Below are 18,172 nucleotides of genomic sequence, written 5' to 3' on the forward strand. Positions count from 1 at the left end.
ACAGTCAATGAAAATGGAAGGTTATGTCCTTGATGAGGTCACGCTTTACAGCTCTCGGCGATGGAGTGTCTGCGCAAAATTAGGTCCACTCACCCAAATGATTTGTGAGGTCACAGTTCACTGGTTGTTACCTTGAACTGCCGTGTTGCTGCCAATTGACCATTTTAAACAGCGCATCCTCAAAACGGGCCTCTCAAAATAAATACCGACGTACGTTTCTCGTTCACGGGTGAGGGCGGGACGCAACGTGAGATGGGAGCAGCTACTGTGATGCAGACCGTACCCATCTGCCATAGTGAAGAATGAGCTGAGCCGAAAGGCAAAGCTTTCCATATACCTGTCCGTCTACGTTCCTACCCTTACCTGTGGGTCATGACCTATGTCTGATGAGATAAGGTGAAAAGCTCGGTCATCTGGGAGGGTTAGGGTTAATTAATCCAATTTTAGTCACGATTTTGGCTCCAGACGATCTCCGTGAACGTGCTCATTTTGTTTCTTGTGCCATATCATGTTGAAATGCGCATTGGTATGAGAATAAGATGAATTGAATCCTTGAATAAAAGGACGTCATAAGATAGCAAAAAAAGATCTCTCTCACACACACACACACACACACACAGACAGGTAAAATAGCTGACACCACCGTGGCTTGAAATAGAGTACAGAGCCCTTTTCCAGATGCCACAACAAATCAGAGCTTTTGTTGTCATACTGCAAATGAGTTGTGCAGCTCCCTTTGCACTTTGTTTGCACTGATTGCTGTCTGCATGAGTAAACTTCAGAACCAGCATCTGTTTGTCATCACAAATACACACAGTCTTCTCATTGTTGTTGGCTATGGTGCAGTAATAGTGCTGGGAGGGGTGAAAAACGTGCTCCTCCCTCCTTGCCTCCTTCTCTCTCACCACCGTCTTTTGTTGGGGTACACCACTCCTGTTGCGAGTGGGCTAGAAAATCTGCAGAGCTCTCCCACTCACGGCGGCAGCCACTTTTTCTCACTCTACTCCTCATCTCCTCAGTGTCCTCGCCTGTACTCTTTTCCTCAGGGTCCTTGTCTGTTACACGTCCACCGAGCAGGTCTTCAAGGTAAGAAACCCTCTCGTGCGCTTCACACATCAGCAGACACACTTTATTGGGATTATTTGACAAATTTTGTCATAGGGCACACCTCACACGCCTGAGGACCCGTTCCTACAAGCAGAAGGAGCAGCACGTGAAAGAAAATATGTCCTATTTGCCTGGAGACACCTTGCACTAGGGATAAGGAGTGTTCGGTGTTCAAACACAAAGTGCAAGGTTTTCTGTAAGACTTTGTCATGAACTGAACACACACAACAAGTATATTTCAGCTTTGCGACTACTCCTAAAGGTCGCTTTTACTTGTTGGACTCCAGTAAAATGAGCCAGAGAGGCATTTATGTTCCTCAAGTATTGGCGGGTTCTACAAACAATGACGTCAAAGATAGGAACACTAAAGCACTGGAGGCTGGTAAAGCCATGAATCAATGACATCGTGTTACTACATGCTTTAAGGGAACTCTTTTTTTTCTTTTTTTCTTCTTCTTCTTCTTTCTTTCGCTCTCTCTCTCCCCCCACCCTGAGCAACACATCTCACGTTTATCCTATTAAGCATGACCGCATTTTCACACAATAATATTCTCTCACACTTCCTATACCTGTTCAAAGTGACACTCATCAGAATAAATGTATGAAAAAGAAATCAGCATTAACAAAGATGTAATTATCTTCCAAATGTATTTAATTCTGAAATATTTCCAACTGTACTATATCACGCTAAAGGATTAGATCATCCAGCGATGAATTTTCTGAAATTATAAGCAATATATAGTAGGCCTGTACAAATTTGAGTGATATCTTTTCAAACTACGCAAGAGCCAAAATATTGGAGAAGGAAACAAACGCAGTGTGTAGAAAATCTATCTATACAATGACAAGAAACGTAATAATATCAACAACCACCACCCAATGTTAAATGACTCTGTGATTGTGTCAAACCAACCTGAGCCTTATTGTAAAGGTAGATTTTTTGGATCCATTTCGTGTATTGGATATCATTCTCATGGCCAGTGAAGCCACGAGTCAATGAGATCATGTTACTACATGCTTCTAAAGTGAACTCCTTTTTTCTGTTCCGAGCAGCACGGCTCACTGTTATCCTCTTAAGCGTAACCGCATTTAACAATTTCAACAAAGAAATCAGCTCACACTTACAATACCTGTTCAAACACCCATCAGACAAAATGCAGGAAAAACAAATCAGCCTTTACAAAGGTAATAGTTTGAGTCAAACTCAATCCCAATCACCATGACTTTGGAAGTGAGAACCACGCAATGTTCTTTTGTGCCAACAGGAAATGGCTTCAAAGCGAAAAGTGGGCTACAAGTGTCGCATAGCCACAGTTCTCTTCCTCCTCCTGGCGAGCATCGCCGGGCTCATAACTGTTGCCGTCATCCAGAGCAATTGGAGGTCCAAAGAGTATGGCACAGAGGTGGGTGTTAGCAAACAAGCACACACACACACACACACACACACACACACACACACACACACACACACACACACACACACACACACACACACACACACACACACACACACACAAACAAAGTTGGATGTAAAGTCCCAATCATCGTCGTCACACACACACATCTGGGTGTGGTGAAATTTGTCCTCTGCATTGAACCCATCCCCGTGTGATTTGGATCCATCCCCTGTGGGAGAGGGGAGCAGTGAGCAGCAGCAGCGGTGCCGCCGCCACGCTCGGGAATCATTTGGTGATCTAACCCCCCAATTCCAACCCTTCATGCTGAGTGCCAAGCAGGGAGGCAATGGGTCCCATTTTTATAGTCTTTGGTATGACCCGGCCAGGGTTTGAACCCACAACCTTACAGTCTCAGGGCGGACACTCTACCACTAGGCAACTGAGTTGTAACATGCGCTAACAAAGTATTAGCACAAATTAGTCATTACATTCTTGTGCTATTATTACTTTGAGAACATTAAAAGCGGGCGGCTCTGAAGGCATTATGTATTTCATTGGTTCTCCAAAATGAATGGCTAAAATATAAAATACCGACTTTTTTCATTTTCCTGATCAAACATACATCAACTGGGCTGTTGAAAAGTAACACGCACACACATTTTCTGTTACTGCAGTACGGCATAGTGATTGACTCGGGATCGTCTCGCTCCAACATCTATTTGTACGAGTGGCCGGGGGCGAAGGAAAATGAAACGGGAGTGGTGACGGAGAAATTGAACTGTAACGTACATGGTGAGTCCAAAGTCGTGTAGAGATGAATCACGTACGGAGTTTTGTTCAAGTTTGCCTTTGATGTTGCTGTGTGTGTGTGTGTGTGTGTGTGTGCGCGCGCGCGCGCGCGCGTGTGTGTGTGTGTGTGTGCGCGCGCGCGCGCGCATGTGTGTGTGTGTGCGCGCGCGTGTGTGTGTGTGTGTGTGTGTGTGCGCGCGCGCGCGTGCGTGCGTGCGTGCGTGCGTGCATTTTGAAAGACTTTGGAACTTATATGTAAACTTGTACTTGCAGGTGTTCCAATCTCTGATTTTAAAATTGACCCGAAGAAAGATGCAGAAACATGGGAAGGCTTCAAAGCTTGCATGAAAAATGTCTCTGCAGCCATTCCTGTTAAAAAGCACAAAACAACCCCTCTGTTCTTGGGAGCTACTGCTGGAATGAGATTGTTACTGTAAGTAAGCAAGGGAGCATTTTACGGGACCTTTTTAGCATTCTCTCAGCAGACACGTACATGCGCCACCGGATTAGAGGGCCACAGCACTACTATTACATGTGCAGTAAGCAGTAAGTGGGGATTTTTCACGGCGCAGCACCAAGGAGCCCCCCCACCAGTTGCTCAAACTCTTTCTTTGTTTTGGGAAACATGGTGGACAGAAGGCAGACAGAGCAGAGACGATGAGAAGACGAGTCGGACAGGATTAGGAACAAACGCGTCAGAGGGACAGCTTAGGTGAGACGGATTGGAGACAAAGTCAGAGAGGCGAGATTGAGATGCTTTGGACGTGTATATTGGAAGAAGCAAGGAGCCAGGAGGCCAAGAGGAAGTTTATGGATGTGGGGAGGAAGGACATGCAGGTGCTTGGTGTGACAAAGGAAGAATAAGCGGACAGAATGAGATTGAAACAATTGATCTGCTGCGACGACCCCCAACGGGAACAGCCCAAAGAGGAATACATTTGTGAGTGTGCCAGGCGTGTGTGTGCCTTTTGCAGTTTTGTCTCGCATCACAACGTCCCAATTTGCCAGCGTTGTTTCACTAATGAGCCTCTTCCGATTCCATGTGTGGAGCAGAAGTTTGTCATTTCCCAAAAATGTTTCATCTAAACAATTTTTTTTAAAAAAGAGCGAGAGATTTAGCGGTCGCACTAGTGAATGCAAATTTTATTCACGCTGTCTATTATTTTAGGTCAAAATGTGACCATTGAGGGGCATTCTGGAGCCTTGTCAATTGAATGTGATCTTTGGCAATCGTCGTAAAAAGCCAGCAAACGACAACAAAGCGTTCACCTTAAATATCTTTCCTTAAATATCTACGAATCAGTATATATCAGATTTCATCCGAAAATCCAAATTGAGCATTATGACCTTACGGTGTGAACGCATGTATCCAGTAGGGAGCTAGAAATGTGTATTGAACGTCCACAGAGCAGCATTTAGCGCACTTTGTGCACACGTTCCGCAGGAATGAAATGTAATCAAATGGAAATCCGTGTGCCACTTTTCAACTCCAAAAGTACAAGCAGTATCTACACGTCTGGACCGCAGATTGTGTGTGCAGTAATCAGCAAATTTGTCAAATTGGCTTTGCTCCCCATTTACGCAAGTAATGTGTTTACATCAAGGAAAGTGCTCATAATTGTGTTTCTGGACCTGATTCAAATACAAATCCGTTTAATGTTGCGTTTCATATCGCTGGCGTCAGGCGGAAACTTCCTGTCATCGTTTAGTTGATTTTGCTCCCAAAATATTCTCAAACTATTGGTCTGTTCACGTGTGGGTAATATTTGTACAAAGTATTTTGCAATCTGATGAACAAACATGACATTATAGGGGTCTTGTAAAAAGTGAACATTTCGGTGCTACAAGGATTCCTTCCACCTGATGCCAGCATTCATCCATTCCTGGTAGACTCTTTGGTTTGAATAACGTAGCTAGTTACTACCACATTTTCTATGCACATAATTTTGTTACGTTTGCCACCATTTGATGACTTTTTCTGTGCTTTGTCGTAAGAGAGAAGGATGTGAAGCGGGCTAGCGAAGTCCTGGATAATCTGAAAGTATATCTCCAATCTCTGCCCTTTGACTTCCAAAATGCATCGGTCATTACTGGTCAGGAGGAAGGACTGTATGGGTGGATTACTGTCAACTATTTGATGGGGAACTTTCTGGAGGTAAAACAAATCAAGCATGACCAATGTGGCCAGCGTACGATCTGCAACGGGGCAGAGACATTGACTGAAATTGTTGGACGATGCCACCGCCGCGCCTATACCGACGTGCTTTATTTTGTGTTTGCAGAAAAACCCATGGAACACCTATTTTCGTCCACAGACGTCAAAGACTGTGGGCTCAATGGATCTGGGTGGCGCGTCGACACAAATCGCCTTTGCGGTTAACGAAGCGCTGATCGGCCCGGACTACATGCACGTCAAGTTGTACGGCTACCCTTACAATGTCTATACTCACAGTTTCCTCTGCTATGGCAAGAATGAAGCCGAGAAGATGGTTTTGGACAAAGTCATTCAGGTACAGCGGCAGAGTGCAAGAGTCTGCTGTTTCTCACTCAAAGAATACACACACACACACACACACACACACACACACACACACACACACACACACACACACACACATCCTCTCATCAGCCTGGTTACCTTGAATTGCTTTCGAACCCTTTCGTTGACCTCTTCTTCTTTCCCTTCACACCGCAGGAATCGTCGGACCCTGCCTACATTAACAATCCCTGCTACCCCACTGGCGTGAATGTAACCTTGCAGGCCTCGCTCATTTATGACTCCGAGTGCACAAAGAAACGAAAAAATTACAATTCAGATCGACAATACATTATGGTGGGATCTGGCGCCTCGGAGCAATGTGAGAGGGTAATAAAATCCATATTTGATTTCACCAATTGTTCCTCGGCTCACTGTTCCTTCAACGGGGTCGAGCAGCCGCCTGTCACTGGGGAATTTATGGTAAGACAGAGTCAACGCACGCACGCATGCACAAACACACACGCACACGCACGCGCACAAGCACGAAGACATAACACAAAATAACTATGTCGGTGTTGTTTCTTTCCTCTGGGCCTTCAAGGCATATGCGGGCTATTTCTATGTCGCTAGAGCCTTGTTGATGAACACAACAACGGACACCATCAGACCATCAGAGTATGATGAATTCAACAACGCAATTATCCAGTTATGTGACACACCTTGGAGTGAGGTAACTAACAGCTTTACTGTCACAGACGAACCAAATGGGGCCGAATGAGACCCGCTTCTGTCTGTCTGTTACGAAGTTCAAATCGTTCCGCTCATCTTGTCGTTTGTATTTTCACAGTTTGAAGTGAACAGTGGTAGGAATGTGCATATCAATTTGGTGGCAATGAGAATGTAACAAATGTGACAGAGATGTCAACAAAAAGAATACCACCATCCATCCGATGCATCTTAAGTCCATAACAGAGGTTTTTATCGACACATTATTTCTCGGTCGGAATACAAATTGTGTGAATTCAGGGCCGGTCTACGCGACGGATAAGTTCAAATGTTAAAGAACCCGATTGAAAGAAAAACATTTGTCAACTCGGATATGCCACATTTTTCATCCCAATCCAAAAAAATAACCAATTCAAATTTCTTCTCTTTCCCATTTTAGCTGAAGATGCAAAAGAAATGGGTCAATCCCAATTACCTTCGCACCTATTGCTTTGCAAGTCATTACATCTTCACTCTGCTGACCAACGGCTACAAATTTGACTCCAACACGTGGAAAGACATTGACTTTCGAAAACAGGTGAGTTCAACTAATCAAAAAAAAAAAAAAGCGTCCCAATGGGTATATTTTATTCAACGTTCACTGTGTGCGCGTCGACGTACACAGAAGGATGGATGTCAAGCAAGTCGATGAGATAAGGCCTTGCGCCGTTAGCGGTTCCAGACGCATTGTACGACTCCTTTGAAAGATGACGTGCGAATGATCTGCAATGAAAAAGTAGAAAGGCAGCCGTTGTTTGGCATCCGGATGCCTGAAGGATCTGGCGCTTTTTTGAGGCTGCCTCAAATGATGGGGATTCCTCATGTGTGATACAAAGTACTAGACACGGCCCTTTTTATGGGGCACGGCAGCTCGCACACAAGCAATGTTCCTCAACAGCTGGCTGGCAATGTTCCCGACTAACAAGAGGCTCTGTATGCTGTTCATTGCCTTTGGGTGTCTGGGAGGCTTTCTGGCAATACTGCCAAACACTTGAAATCATGACAGCAATTGGAACGGAGATGTGGCTTTTCTGACTCATCTATGAGCTACAACACTGCAACTTCTTGACAGGCTTTCTTTCAGGAAGAGTTCTATGACATGATTAACAAGCAGTACATAGTATTTATATATTTTGGGAAATCTTCCTTTCAGGTGAAGAACACCAATGTAGGTTGGAGTTTGGGCTACATGCTCAGTCGCTCCAATATGATCCCGTCTGAGCTGAATGAAGTCCTACCGTTGACTGATCCTGTCTTTGCCGCTCTTATCTTTTTATTTTCAGCTCTGACCATTATTACTGTCATCTTGATTTTCATCATTCTTATTCGCACATGCTACTAAGTAGGCCCAGGCATGTCTTAAAATTTGGCAACAGTTTGTTATCCTAAAATGAATTTCAATACAGAGTATTGTTAACATGGAGTTGTAAAGGACAGACGATAAAAGTACGAGTACTATAAGAAAACCGTGTGTGTGCGCGTGTGCGTGGTGGTGGGGGGGGGGGTGCGTGGGTGCGGGGGGGCGTGGGTGCGGGGGCGTGTGGGCGAGTCCTTAAAAAAATTTTTCTCTCACAAAGACTACATGTTCCATGAAGTTTGTTTTAACTCTGCAAAATTACATCTGCATTGAAATTTTATTTAGGTTGAGTCAATCAAAGAGGTATCTGAATATTTGGTTGGGCGTGTCAGTGCAGTGCAGATGAGTCTCTTGTATTCAGCAATGGGATATCAGTGTACATTTCACCTTTGCATGTTCAGATATTACAATACTGTCTTTTCAAATGAACGTGATATTACAAACATGTTTGAAAATGTTCAAAATCATGTCTGAGGCGCAAGCATAAATAAAAATAATTATAATTAAAAACATAATAAAATACCAATTTTCCATTGTAGTTATCACTGCATCAGACAAAATTATGCATGCTTCTAATGTGATGCATTGAGTTTGACATTTGTCAAAAGCTTTATGTTTGAAAAAGTATATAATAAATATATCTTGCAATTGTGCGCATTGTGGCTGTGAAATCGCCAACGCTAGTAACTTTTCTATTCCCCAAACCATTCAAAAATTGCTCATGATGCATACATTGCCCTCTAGTGGTTGTAAAAGATGCAGCACTTTCTCAGGACCACACCGCTGTTTCCAAGAAGATCCTGAAGGAGAACATCCGGCCATCCTTCTGTGCACTCAAACTCAAGCATCCCTGGATCGTGGTGCAGGACAACAATCTGACACACACCAAACTCATCTCAGGACCGCTAAAAAAAAAAATATATATATATATATATATCTAGCAAGATTTTGCAGTGTCCATGTCAAAGTCCAAATTCAAATCCAAATGAGAACATGCTACAAAACCGTCCAGGGCAGAGCAGGAACGCGGCGCGTCACACTCGCAAGTTTTCCTCCACTTTCGGGTCCGTGCTCTGTGTGCCGCCCTGGTGATTGCTGTCAAATGCGAGCACAGAACGTCAAGCGTGGTTGTGTATACTTGACTTGCAAAATGTACAGTCTGAGAAGGAAACGCACTAAACAAAAACAATCAACTCCGCTTTTGGTCCGGACCAAATAAGCGGACTAAAATACTTTTCTGGTCTAAATAAACCCTGAGATAAGATATCCTTAATAACATAACAATAAAAGTAATATTAAGGTATATACATACAGACAAGGGAGAAAACAAATAAGCGCAGGAACCGGCGTCGAACCGGCATCTTCATGTACAGGACGTTCTAACTGGTGCGCCATTATGTCGACCCGACACACTACAAGTTCACAAATTAAAACGGTGGTTGCAATATGACGTCATTTCCACGTCGCAGTCGTGCCGCGTAAATGACGTAAATGGGCGGAACTTCCGCCGAGATTCATCAAATCTTTATTTTTACTAGGTCTGAGGAAGTATTCTAATATTTTGAGATAGGATATTTGAGTTTTCTGAAGCTGTATGCCATAATCAGCAATATTAAAATAATCAACGGCTTGCAATATTTCAGTTGATTTTTAATGAATCAAAAATGTATGAAATTTTTGTTTTTTAAATTGTATTATAGAAAATATAGAACTTTATCACAATTTTCAAATTTTCTGAGACAGTCCTGTACATACAGACAAGGGAGAAAAGAAAGAGTGCTGAACCGGGTGTCGAACCCGCATCATCAGGCTTTAGAGGTGCATATGCTAACCAGTGCGCCATTATGTCAACGTACAGGTACAGTAAGTCTACTAAACAAAACAGCGGTCGCTATATGACGTCTGCCACGTCGCAGTCATGTGACGCGGAAATGACACCAATGGACGGAACTTCCGCCAAAATTCAAATCCGTAGGCGTGGCTTTCAACAGGAAACCGGCATTGGCGGCGAACGAGACAGCGGATAGTAACACGACGACTAACAAGAGAAATATTTTTATTTTCTGCTTGCAACTGGACCGTCTAGAGCGTACACGGTAAATACAACTCATTGTTTTTAAAAAGAAGTACTTTTGTAGCCCTGAAAAGCGAGTGAGTGTGGCGTTTGGGGGGGGGGGGGGGACGTCGAACTCGGCGTCTGCTTCCAGCCACAGTCGCCGAATTTTGACGATTCTTTCTGGTCAACGGTTGTAAATTATTGCGTTGATTAAAAAAGAAAACTTTATTTAACTCTACTTTTAACTTTACCGTTTCAGATAAGCGGGTATTACGTCGCAGTCATGTGCCGCGGGAATGACGTCAATTGGCGGAAATCCCGCCAAGATTCAAATCTGTGGGCGCGGATTGCCGTGAGCGAGACAGCGGATACAAACACGACGATTATGAACAGAAATATCTTTATTTTCTGCTTGCAACTAGACCGTCTAGAGCGTACACGGTAAATACAACTCATTGTTTTTAAAAAGAAGTACTTTTGTAGCCCTGAAAAGCGAGTGAGTGTGGCGTTTGGGGGGGGGGGGGGGACGTCGAACTCGGCGTCTGCTTCCAGCCACAGACACCGAATTCTGACGATTCTTTCTGGTCAACGGTTGTAAATTATTGCGTTGATTAAAAAAGAAAACTTTATTTAACTCTACTTTTAACTTTACCGTTTCAGATAAGCGGGTATTACGTCGCAGTCATGTGCCGCGGGAATGACGTCAATTGGCGGAAATCCCGCCAAGATTCAAATCTGTGGGCGCGGATTGCGGTGAGCGAGACAGCGGATACAAACACGACGATTATCAACAGAAATATCTTTATTTTCTGCTTGCAACTGGACCGTCTAGAGCGTACACGGTAAATACAACTCATTGTTTTTAAAAAGAAGTACTTTTGTAGCCCTGAAAAGCGAGTGAGTGTGGCGTTTGGGGGGGGGGGGGGGGGGGACGTCGAACTCGGCGTCTGCTTCCAGCCACAGACACCGAATTTTGACGATTCTTTCTGGTCAACGGTTGTAAATTATTGCGTTGATTAAAAAAGAAAACTTTATTTAACTCTACTTTTAACTTTACCGTTTCAGATAAGCGGGTATTACGTCGCAGCCATGTGCCGCGGGAATGACGTCAATTGGCGGAAATCCCGCCAAGATTCAAATCTGTGGGCGCGGATTGCCGTGAGCGAGACAGCGGATACAAACACGACGATTATCAACAGAAATATCTTTATTTTCTGCTTGCAACTGGACCGTCTAGAGCGTACACGGTAAATACAACTCATTGTGTTTAGAGATTTACGTTTGTGTAGTTTGACTAAAGTTGTCGATGTAGCTAGCGTTCACTGTGTAATAGCAATGTGTAGCTGAGTAGCTAACCCTAGCTCAGGGGTGGCCAACCAGTCAGACTAAGAGCCACATTTTTTTTACTGTGTACCGTTGTTGTGCTTGATTTGGTTCCCCCGTGAGATTTTGTTCCCCCTGCCGCGGGAGCGCGAACGCCTTATTTGGAAAGCGAAAAACCGATGTCGTACGGCGTCGTACGGCGTCAGCACTACGTTGTTTTCAATAAAAACATGAAGAACTCACGTTTGCGTCAGTCAATTTTAATTTTTATAAAGGATTATTCTCATTTGATGTCTTTAAATTCATCCGCGTTGTGCCATTGAAGCGGGGTGCATTCAAAGACCAGTCGTACAGTCGGAACACTCATTCCCTTCACCAAAAAGCAACAATATAATTAAGTGAGCTCTTTGCATAAACCTCGATGCAAAGAAACTCCTCTTTTTGGGTACAGGCTACAAGGAGTATATATTACAAATACTTAATTGTGATCATCATTCATCCATCCATCCATCCATCCATTTTATTCCTCAGGTATTTTCAAAGCAAATTAATATTGTTGCATTTATTAATTTGCTTTAAAATGACAGCGCAATATAATTAAAAGCTGACACTATAGCAATGTCAAACGTGTTCATTTAAGAAAAAGCCACACACGTTTTGTGATCAAATACTTCATAACGAGAATGATTTGAGTGAATTGATTTGAATGAATAATTGAGAAGAGATTTCAGTTCTGAAGGCTCCTTTTGTCCCAAGCAAAGTGACAGATGGTGGGGAGGGGGGATAAAAATTGTAACAGGAATTCTATAAAAATGTCAAGCCGTGAGGATATGTTCCCCCCCTTATTTTGAGAACGGTGAGTGCTGGACTCCAGATGTTTTTTTTTTCTGTCTTCCTGGGGGTCTGTTCAGGTTGTGTGAAAAATTTGAACAGGTTCCCTCATTCCTAGGCCAAATTACAGGGGGGGGGACACATCCTCACAGCTGCCCGGTGAGGATATGTCTTCCCCCCCCCCCCCCTATTTTGAGAACGGTGAGTGCTGGACTCCAGCGTTTTTTCCACTCACCGTTCTCAAAATAAGGGGGGGGGGGACATATCCTCACGGGGCAGCTGTGAGGATTTGTTCCAGCCCTGTAATTTGGCCTAGGAATGAGGGAACCTGTTCAAAATTTTCACACAACCTGAACAGACCCCCAGGAAGACAGAAAAAAAAAACAGCTGCAGTCCAGCACTCACCGTTCTCAAAATAAAGGGGGGGGGGACATATCCTCACGGCTTGACATTTTTATAGAGTTCCTTACAATTTTTATCCCCCCTCCCCACCATCTGTCACTTTGCTTGGGACAAAAGGAGCCTTCAGAACTGAAATCTCTTCTCAATTATTCATTCAAATCAATTCACTCAAATCATTCTCGTTATGAAAGATTTGATCACAAAACGTGTGTGGCTTTTTCTTAAATGAACACGTTTGACATTGCTACAGTGTCAGCTTTTAATTATAAAGCGCTGTCATTTTAAAGCAAATTAATAAATGCAACAATATTAATTTGCTTTGAAAATACCTGAGGAATAAAATGGATGGATGGATGGATGAATGATGATCACAATTAAGTATTTGTAATATATACTCCTTGTAGCCTGTACCCAAAAAGAGGAGTTTCTTTGCATCGAGGTTTATGCAAAGAGATCACTTAATTATATTGTTGCTTTTTGGTGAAGGGAATGAGTGTTCCGACTGTACGACTGGTCTTTGAATGCACCCCGCTTCAATGGCACAACGCGGATGAATTTAAAGACATCAAATGAGAATAATCCTTTATGAAAATTAAAATTGACTGACGCAAACGTGAGGTCTTCATGTTTTTATTGAAAACAACGTAGTGCTGACGCCGTACGACATCGGTTTTTCGCTTTCCAAATAAGGCGTGCGCGCTCCCGCGGCAGGGGGAACAAAATCTCACGGGGGGACCAAATCAAGCACAACACCGTAAAGAGGGAGAGGGCAGCCAATGATCTTCTGTGCTGTGTTGATGACCTCTTGGAGCTTTTTCCTCTGAGCAGCAGTGCAGCTGGAGTACCAAACACGTATACAGTACGTTAAAGTGCTTTCTATGGAGCAGCGATAGAAGGACACCAGCAGTCTGTGTAATGCTGTGCCTCCTCAGCACCCTTAAAAAGTAGAGTCTCTGCTGGGCCTTTTTAAGCAGCTCAGAGGTGTTCACGCCCCAGGTGAAGTCCTCCTCGATGTGGACTCCCAGGTAGCGGAAGGAGGACACCCTCTTCACACAGACCCCGTCGATGATAAGTGGTGGAATGTCCATTTTATTTTTCCTCCGAAAATCAATGACCAGTTCTTGGGTTTTAGCCGTGTTTAGGAGCAGATTGTTCTCTCCACACCACTCCGATAGCTGGACCACTTCGTCCCTGTAGGCAGACTCATCCCCCTTTGAGATATTCAAAAGCATATTCAAACTGTCTAATTCCAAACATTCATGTTATTCCACTCGGTCTTATTACCAACTTCTATCAATTCAACTAAGTGTTTATTTAATATGTCCTATCAGGGCTGAAGTCAAAATTTGGCACCATCATGTGGTGAAATTTGGAATTGCAGCACATCCAATTTTGCCTGGGAACAAACAAAAGTTTTGAAAAGAAGGCCATTAGAATTATAAACAAATCTGATTACCTTGAAAATAATAACAAGCTATTTCTTAAATCACAAATTCTTCAATTCAAAGATTTGGTAGATTATCAGACTGCTCAAATGATGCTCTGAGTGAAGCAAAACTGTTTACCTAAAAAATATTCAAAAGCATATTCAAACTATGTCTAATTCAGAACATTCATGTTATTCCACTCGGTCTTATTACCAACTTCTATCAATTCAACTGTGTTTAATATTTCCTATCATGGCTCAAGTCAAAATTTGGCACCATCATGTGGTGAAATCTGGAATTGCAGCACATCCAATTTTGCCTGGGAACAAACCGATTAAATAAGTCTTACTTCTTGCCACTCCTTCTCAAACAAGTAAACTCTGCCCATTTTGCGCAGTAGATGTTCTGTTAATACCTAGTATTTATACAAAGTCATAATTTAAATTACTTTCAACATTCATTCATCCATTCAACCACCGTTACTCCCCTCGCTCTTCTTACCAACTTCTGTCGATTTAACTAAGCGTTTAATACATCCTATCAGGTCTCAAGTAATGATTTGGCACCATGCATCCAATTTTGCCAGGGAACAAAAATAGATTAAATAAGCTAAATAAGTCTTCTTCCTATTAAATGAGTTTAATACGCCCTATCAGGTCCCAAGTCAAGATTTTGGCACCGTACTTTGTTGAAATTTGCAATTGCAGCAAATCCAATTTTGCCTGGGAACAAAAATAGATTAAATAAACTAAATAAGTCTTACTTGTTCCCATTAAATAAATTAAATAAGTCTTGCTTGTTCCCACTCCTTTTCAAAAAAAGTAGTTTAAAACGAGGGCCCCTCCCTAACCCCGCACGTCACATTGTGTTGTATCTGCGAATATTGGTTGTGGCCAAATGATAGTTTTCTTTCATTCCTTTAGGTTCCACGGTGTTCTTTGGCTGTATGTTTTCCACTGTAAGAAGGATAAAAATACAAAGTACAACGGTTGCACGTTGGCGAAGACGTCTCCGGTGAGTCCTTCCTTCCTTTTTATTCATGGGAAAGTCACAGACAACAATAGCTAAAGTAACACATTGTTAGAGGTTACAAACTACATTTGTCTTAAATTGGATAGATGACTTGTTCCCACACCTTTTCAAACAAGTAAACTGGCCATTTTGTGCAGGAGATTTTCTGTTTATACCTAGTATTTATACAGTCATAATTTAAATGAACAAATAAGATTCATTCACTCACTCATTCATTCAAAATATCCAAAGTTGTGTGTGCTATTTGTAATTGAGAATAGATTTCATGTTACTCCACTCGCTCATACGACCAACTTCTATCAATTTAACTAGGCGTTTAATACGTCCTATCAGGTCTCAAGTCAAGATTTGGCACTGTGCTTTGTTGAAATTTGCAATTGCAGCAAATCCAATTTTGCCTGGGAACAAAAATAGATTAAACAAACTAAATAAGTCTGACTTCTTCCCATTAAATAAATGAAATAAGTCTCTCTTCTTCACAGTCCTTTTCAAACAAGTAAACTGGCCATTTTGTGCAGTAGTTTTTGTGTTCACACCTAGTATTTATCCCAAATCATAATTGAAATGACTTCATTCATTCATTTTGGAAATTTGAAATTCCAGCAAATCCATTCTTTCCGATAAATAAGTCTTACTTCTTCCCTTTAAATGAATGAAATAAGTCTTACTTCCCACTCCTTTTCAAACAAGTAAAGTCTGCCCATTTTGTGTAGTATATTTTCTGTTTATACCTAGTATTTATACAAAACCATAATTAAAATGGCAATTAGCAAATAAATAAATTAATTTACTCCAAAGTCTTTATGTCCTATTAAGTATGATATTAAGATTTGTCACCATCCTTAGGTATAATTTGGATTTGCTGCAGATCAAATAGACAAATGCTTTGGCCAAGTTATTTTAAGAGCACGTGGGGTGATGTGATTTCCTTTGTGAGATGTTTTGCATTTGTGATGTCATACTCTGTTTTTTGTGATGTCATACTCTGTAATTGTGCTAAGAGGCTAGGTGCTAAGAGGCTAGGTGCTGAGGTCTGATGTGGTTAGGTGCTAAAGGTGACATTTGCAATGTGCTAAAGGTGACATTTGCAATGTGCTAAAGGTGACATTTGCAATGTGCTAAAGGTGACATTTGCTATGTGCTAAAGGTGACATTTGCTATGTGCTAAAGGTGACATTTGCTATGTGCTAAAGGTGACATTTGCTATGTGCTAAAGGTGACATTTGCTATGTGCTAAAGGTGACATTTGCTATGTGCTAAAGGTGACATTTGCTATGTGCTAAAGGTGACATTTGCTATGTGCTAAAGGTGACATTTGCTATGTGCTAAAGGTGACATTTGCTATGTGCTAAAGGTGACATTTGCTATGTGCTAAAGGTGACATTTGCTATGTGCTAAAGGTGACATTTGCTATGTGCTAAAGGTGACATTTGCTATGTGCTAAAGGTGACATTTGCTATGTGCTAAAGGTGACATTTGCTATGTGCTAAAGGTGACATTTGCTATGTGCTAAAGGTGACATTTGCTATGTGCTAAAGGTGACATTTGCTATGTGCTAAAGGTGACATTTGCTATGTGCTAAAGGTGACATTTGCTATGTGCTAAAGGTGACATTTGCTATGTGCTAAAGGTGACATTTGCTATGTGCTAAAGGTGACATTTGCTATGTGCTAAAGGTGACATTTGCTATGTGCTAAAGGTGACATTTGCTATGTGCTAAAGGTGACATTTGCTATGTGCTAAAGGTGACATTTGCTATGTGCTAAAGGTGACATTTGCTATGTGCTAAAGGTGACATTTGCTATGTGCTAAAGGTGACATTTGCTATGTGCTAAAGGTGACATTTGCTATGTGCTAAAGGTGACATTTGCTATGTGCTAAAGGTGACATTTGCTATGTGCTAAAGGTGACATTTGCTATGTGCTAAAGGTGACATTTGCTATGTGCTAAAGGTGACATTTGCTATGTGCTAAAGGTGACATTTGCTATGTGCTAAAGGTGACATTTGCTATGTGCTAAAGGTGACATTTGCTATGTGCTAAAGGTGACATTTGCTATGTGCTAAAGGTGACATTTGCTATGTGCTAAAGGTGACATTTGCTATGTGCTAAAGGTGACATTTGCTATGTGCTAAAGGTGACATTTGCTATGTGCTAAAGGTGACATTTGCTATGTGCTAAAGGTGACATTTGCTATGTGCTAAAGGTGACATTTGCTATGTGCTAAAGGTGACATTTGCTATGTGCTAAAGGTGACATTTGCTATGTGCTAAAGGTGACATTTGCTATGTGCTCCTAGGGTTAGGGTTAGGGTTTCGCTTAGGGCTATGTGCTCCTAGGGTTAGGGTTAGGGTTTCGCTTAGGGCTATGTGCTCCTAGGGTTAGGGTTAGGGTTTCGCTTAGGGCTATGTGCTCCTAGGGTTAGGGTTAGGGTTTCGCTTAGGGCTATGTGCTCCTAGGGTTAGGGTTAGGGTTTCGCTTAGGGCTATGTGCTCCTAGGGTTAGGGTTAGGGTTTCGCTTAGGGCTATGTGCTCCTAGGGTTAGGGTTAGGGTTTCGCTTAGGGCTATGTGCTCCTAGGGTTAGGGTTAGGGTTTCGCTTAGGGCTATGTGCTCCTAGGGTTAGGGTTAGGGTTTCGCTTAGGGCTATGTGCTCCTAGGGTTAGGGTTAGGGTTTCGCTTAGGGCTATGTGCTCCTAGGGTTAGGGTTAGGGTTTCGCTTAGGGCTATGTGCTCCTAGGGTTAGGGTTAGGGTTTCGCTTAGGGCTATGTGCTCCTAGGGTTAGGGTTAGGGTTTCGCTTAGGGCTATGTGCTCCTAGGGTTAGGGTTAGGGTTTCGCTTAGGGCTATGTGCTCCTAGGGTTAGGGTTAGGGTTTCGCTTAGGGCTATGTGCTCCTAGGGTTAGGGTTAGGGTTTCGCTTAGGGCTATGTGCTCCTAGGGTTAGGGTTAGGGTTTCGCTTAGGGCTATGTGCTCCTAGGGTTAGGGTTAGGGTTTCGCTTAGGGCTATGTGCTCCTAGGGTTAGGGTTAGGGTTTCGCTTAGGGCTATGTGCTCCTAGGGTTAGGGTTAGGGTTTCGCTTAGGGCTATGTGCTCCTAGGGTTAGGGTTAGGGTTTCGCTTAGGGCTATGTGCTCCTAGGGTTAGGGTTAGGGTTTCGCTTAGGGCTATGTGCTCCTAGGGTTAGGGTTAGGGTTTCGCTTAGGGCTA

At 42.7% G+C, this 18,172-nt stretch overlaps 1 protein-coding gene and 1 long non-coding RNA gene across 3 annotated transcripts; both read left to right on the forward strand.

The window, feature by feature from the left end:
• The first annotated feature begins 769 nt into the window (after window positions 1-769).
• On the forward strand, window positions 770-7,963 carry entpd3 (ectonucleoside triphosphate diphosphohydrolase 3). Its single transcript, XM_037275038.1, has 10 exons — window positions 770-1,086; window positions 2,373-2,510; window positions 3,179-3,296; window positions 3,567-3,726; window positions 5,289-5,448; window positions 5,576-5,803; window positions 5,989-6,252; window positions 6,374-6,502; window positions 6,938-7,075; window positions 7,691-7,963. Exons 2-10 carry the CDS (start codon window positions 2,376-2,378, stop codon window positions 7,877-7,879), a joined length of 1,521 nt encoding a protein of 506 aa, XP_037130933.1. The 5' UTR covers window positions 770-1,086; window positions 2,373-2,375; the 3' UTR covers window positions 7,880-7,963.
• A 1,811-nt stretch (window positions 7,964-9,774) lies between these two features.
• LOC119136388 lies at window positions 9,775-14,892 on the forward strand. Of its 2 annotated transcripts, XR_005100728.1 has the most exons (5): window positions 9,775-9,990; window positions 10,210-10,391; window positions 10,611-10,792; window positions 11,016-11,197; window positions 14,857-14,892. It is a non-coding gene; the product is annotated as an uncharacterized LOC119136388 (long non-coding RNA). The 2 variants fall into 2 exon arrangements; XR_005100727.1 differs by lacking the exon at window positions 9,775-9,990 and having other exon boundaries at window positions 10,079-10,391.
• Window positions 14,893-18,172: the final 3,280 nt, after the last annotated feature.

This window comes from Syngnathus acus, chromosome 16 (assembly GCF_901709675.1).
Source record: "Syngnathus acus chromosome 16, fSynAcu1.2, whole genome shotgun sequence".
NCBI classification, from domain to species: domain Eukaryota; kingdom Metazoa; phylum Chordata; class Actinopteri; order Syngnathiformes; family Syngnathidae; genus Syngnathus; species Syngnathus acus.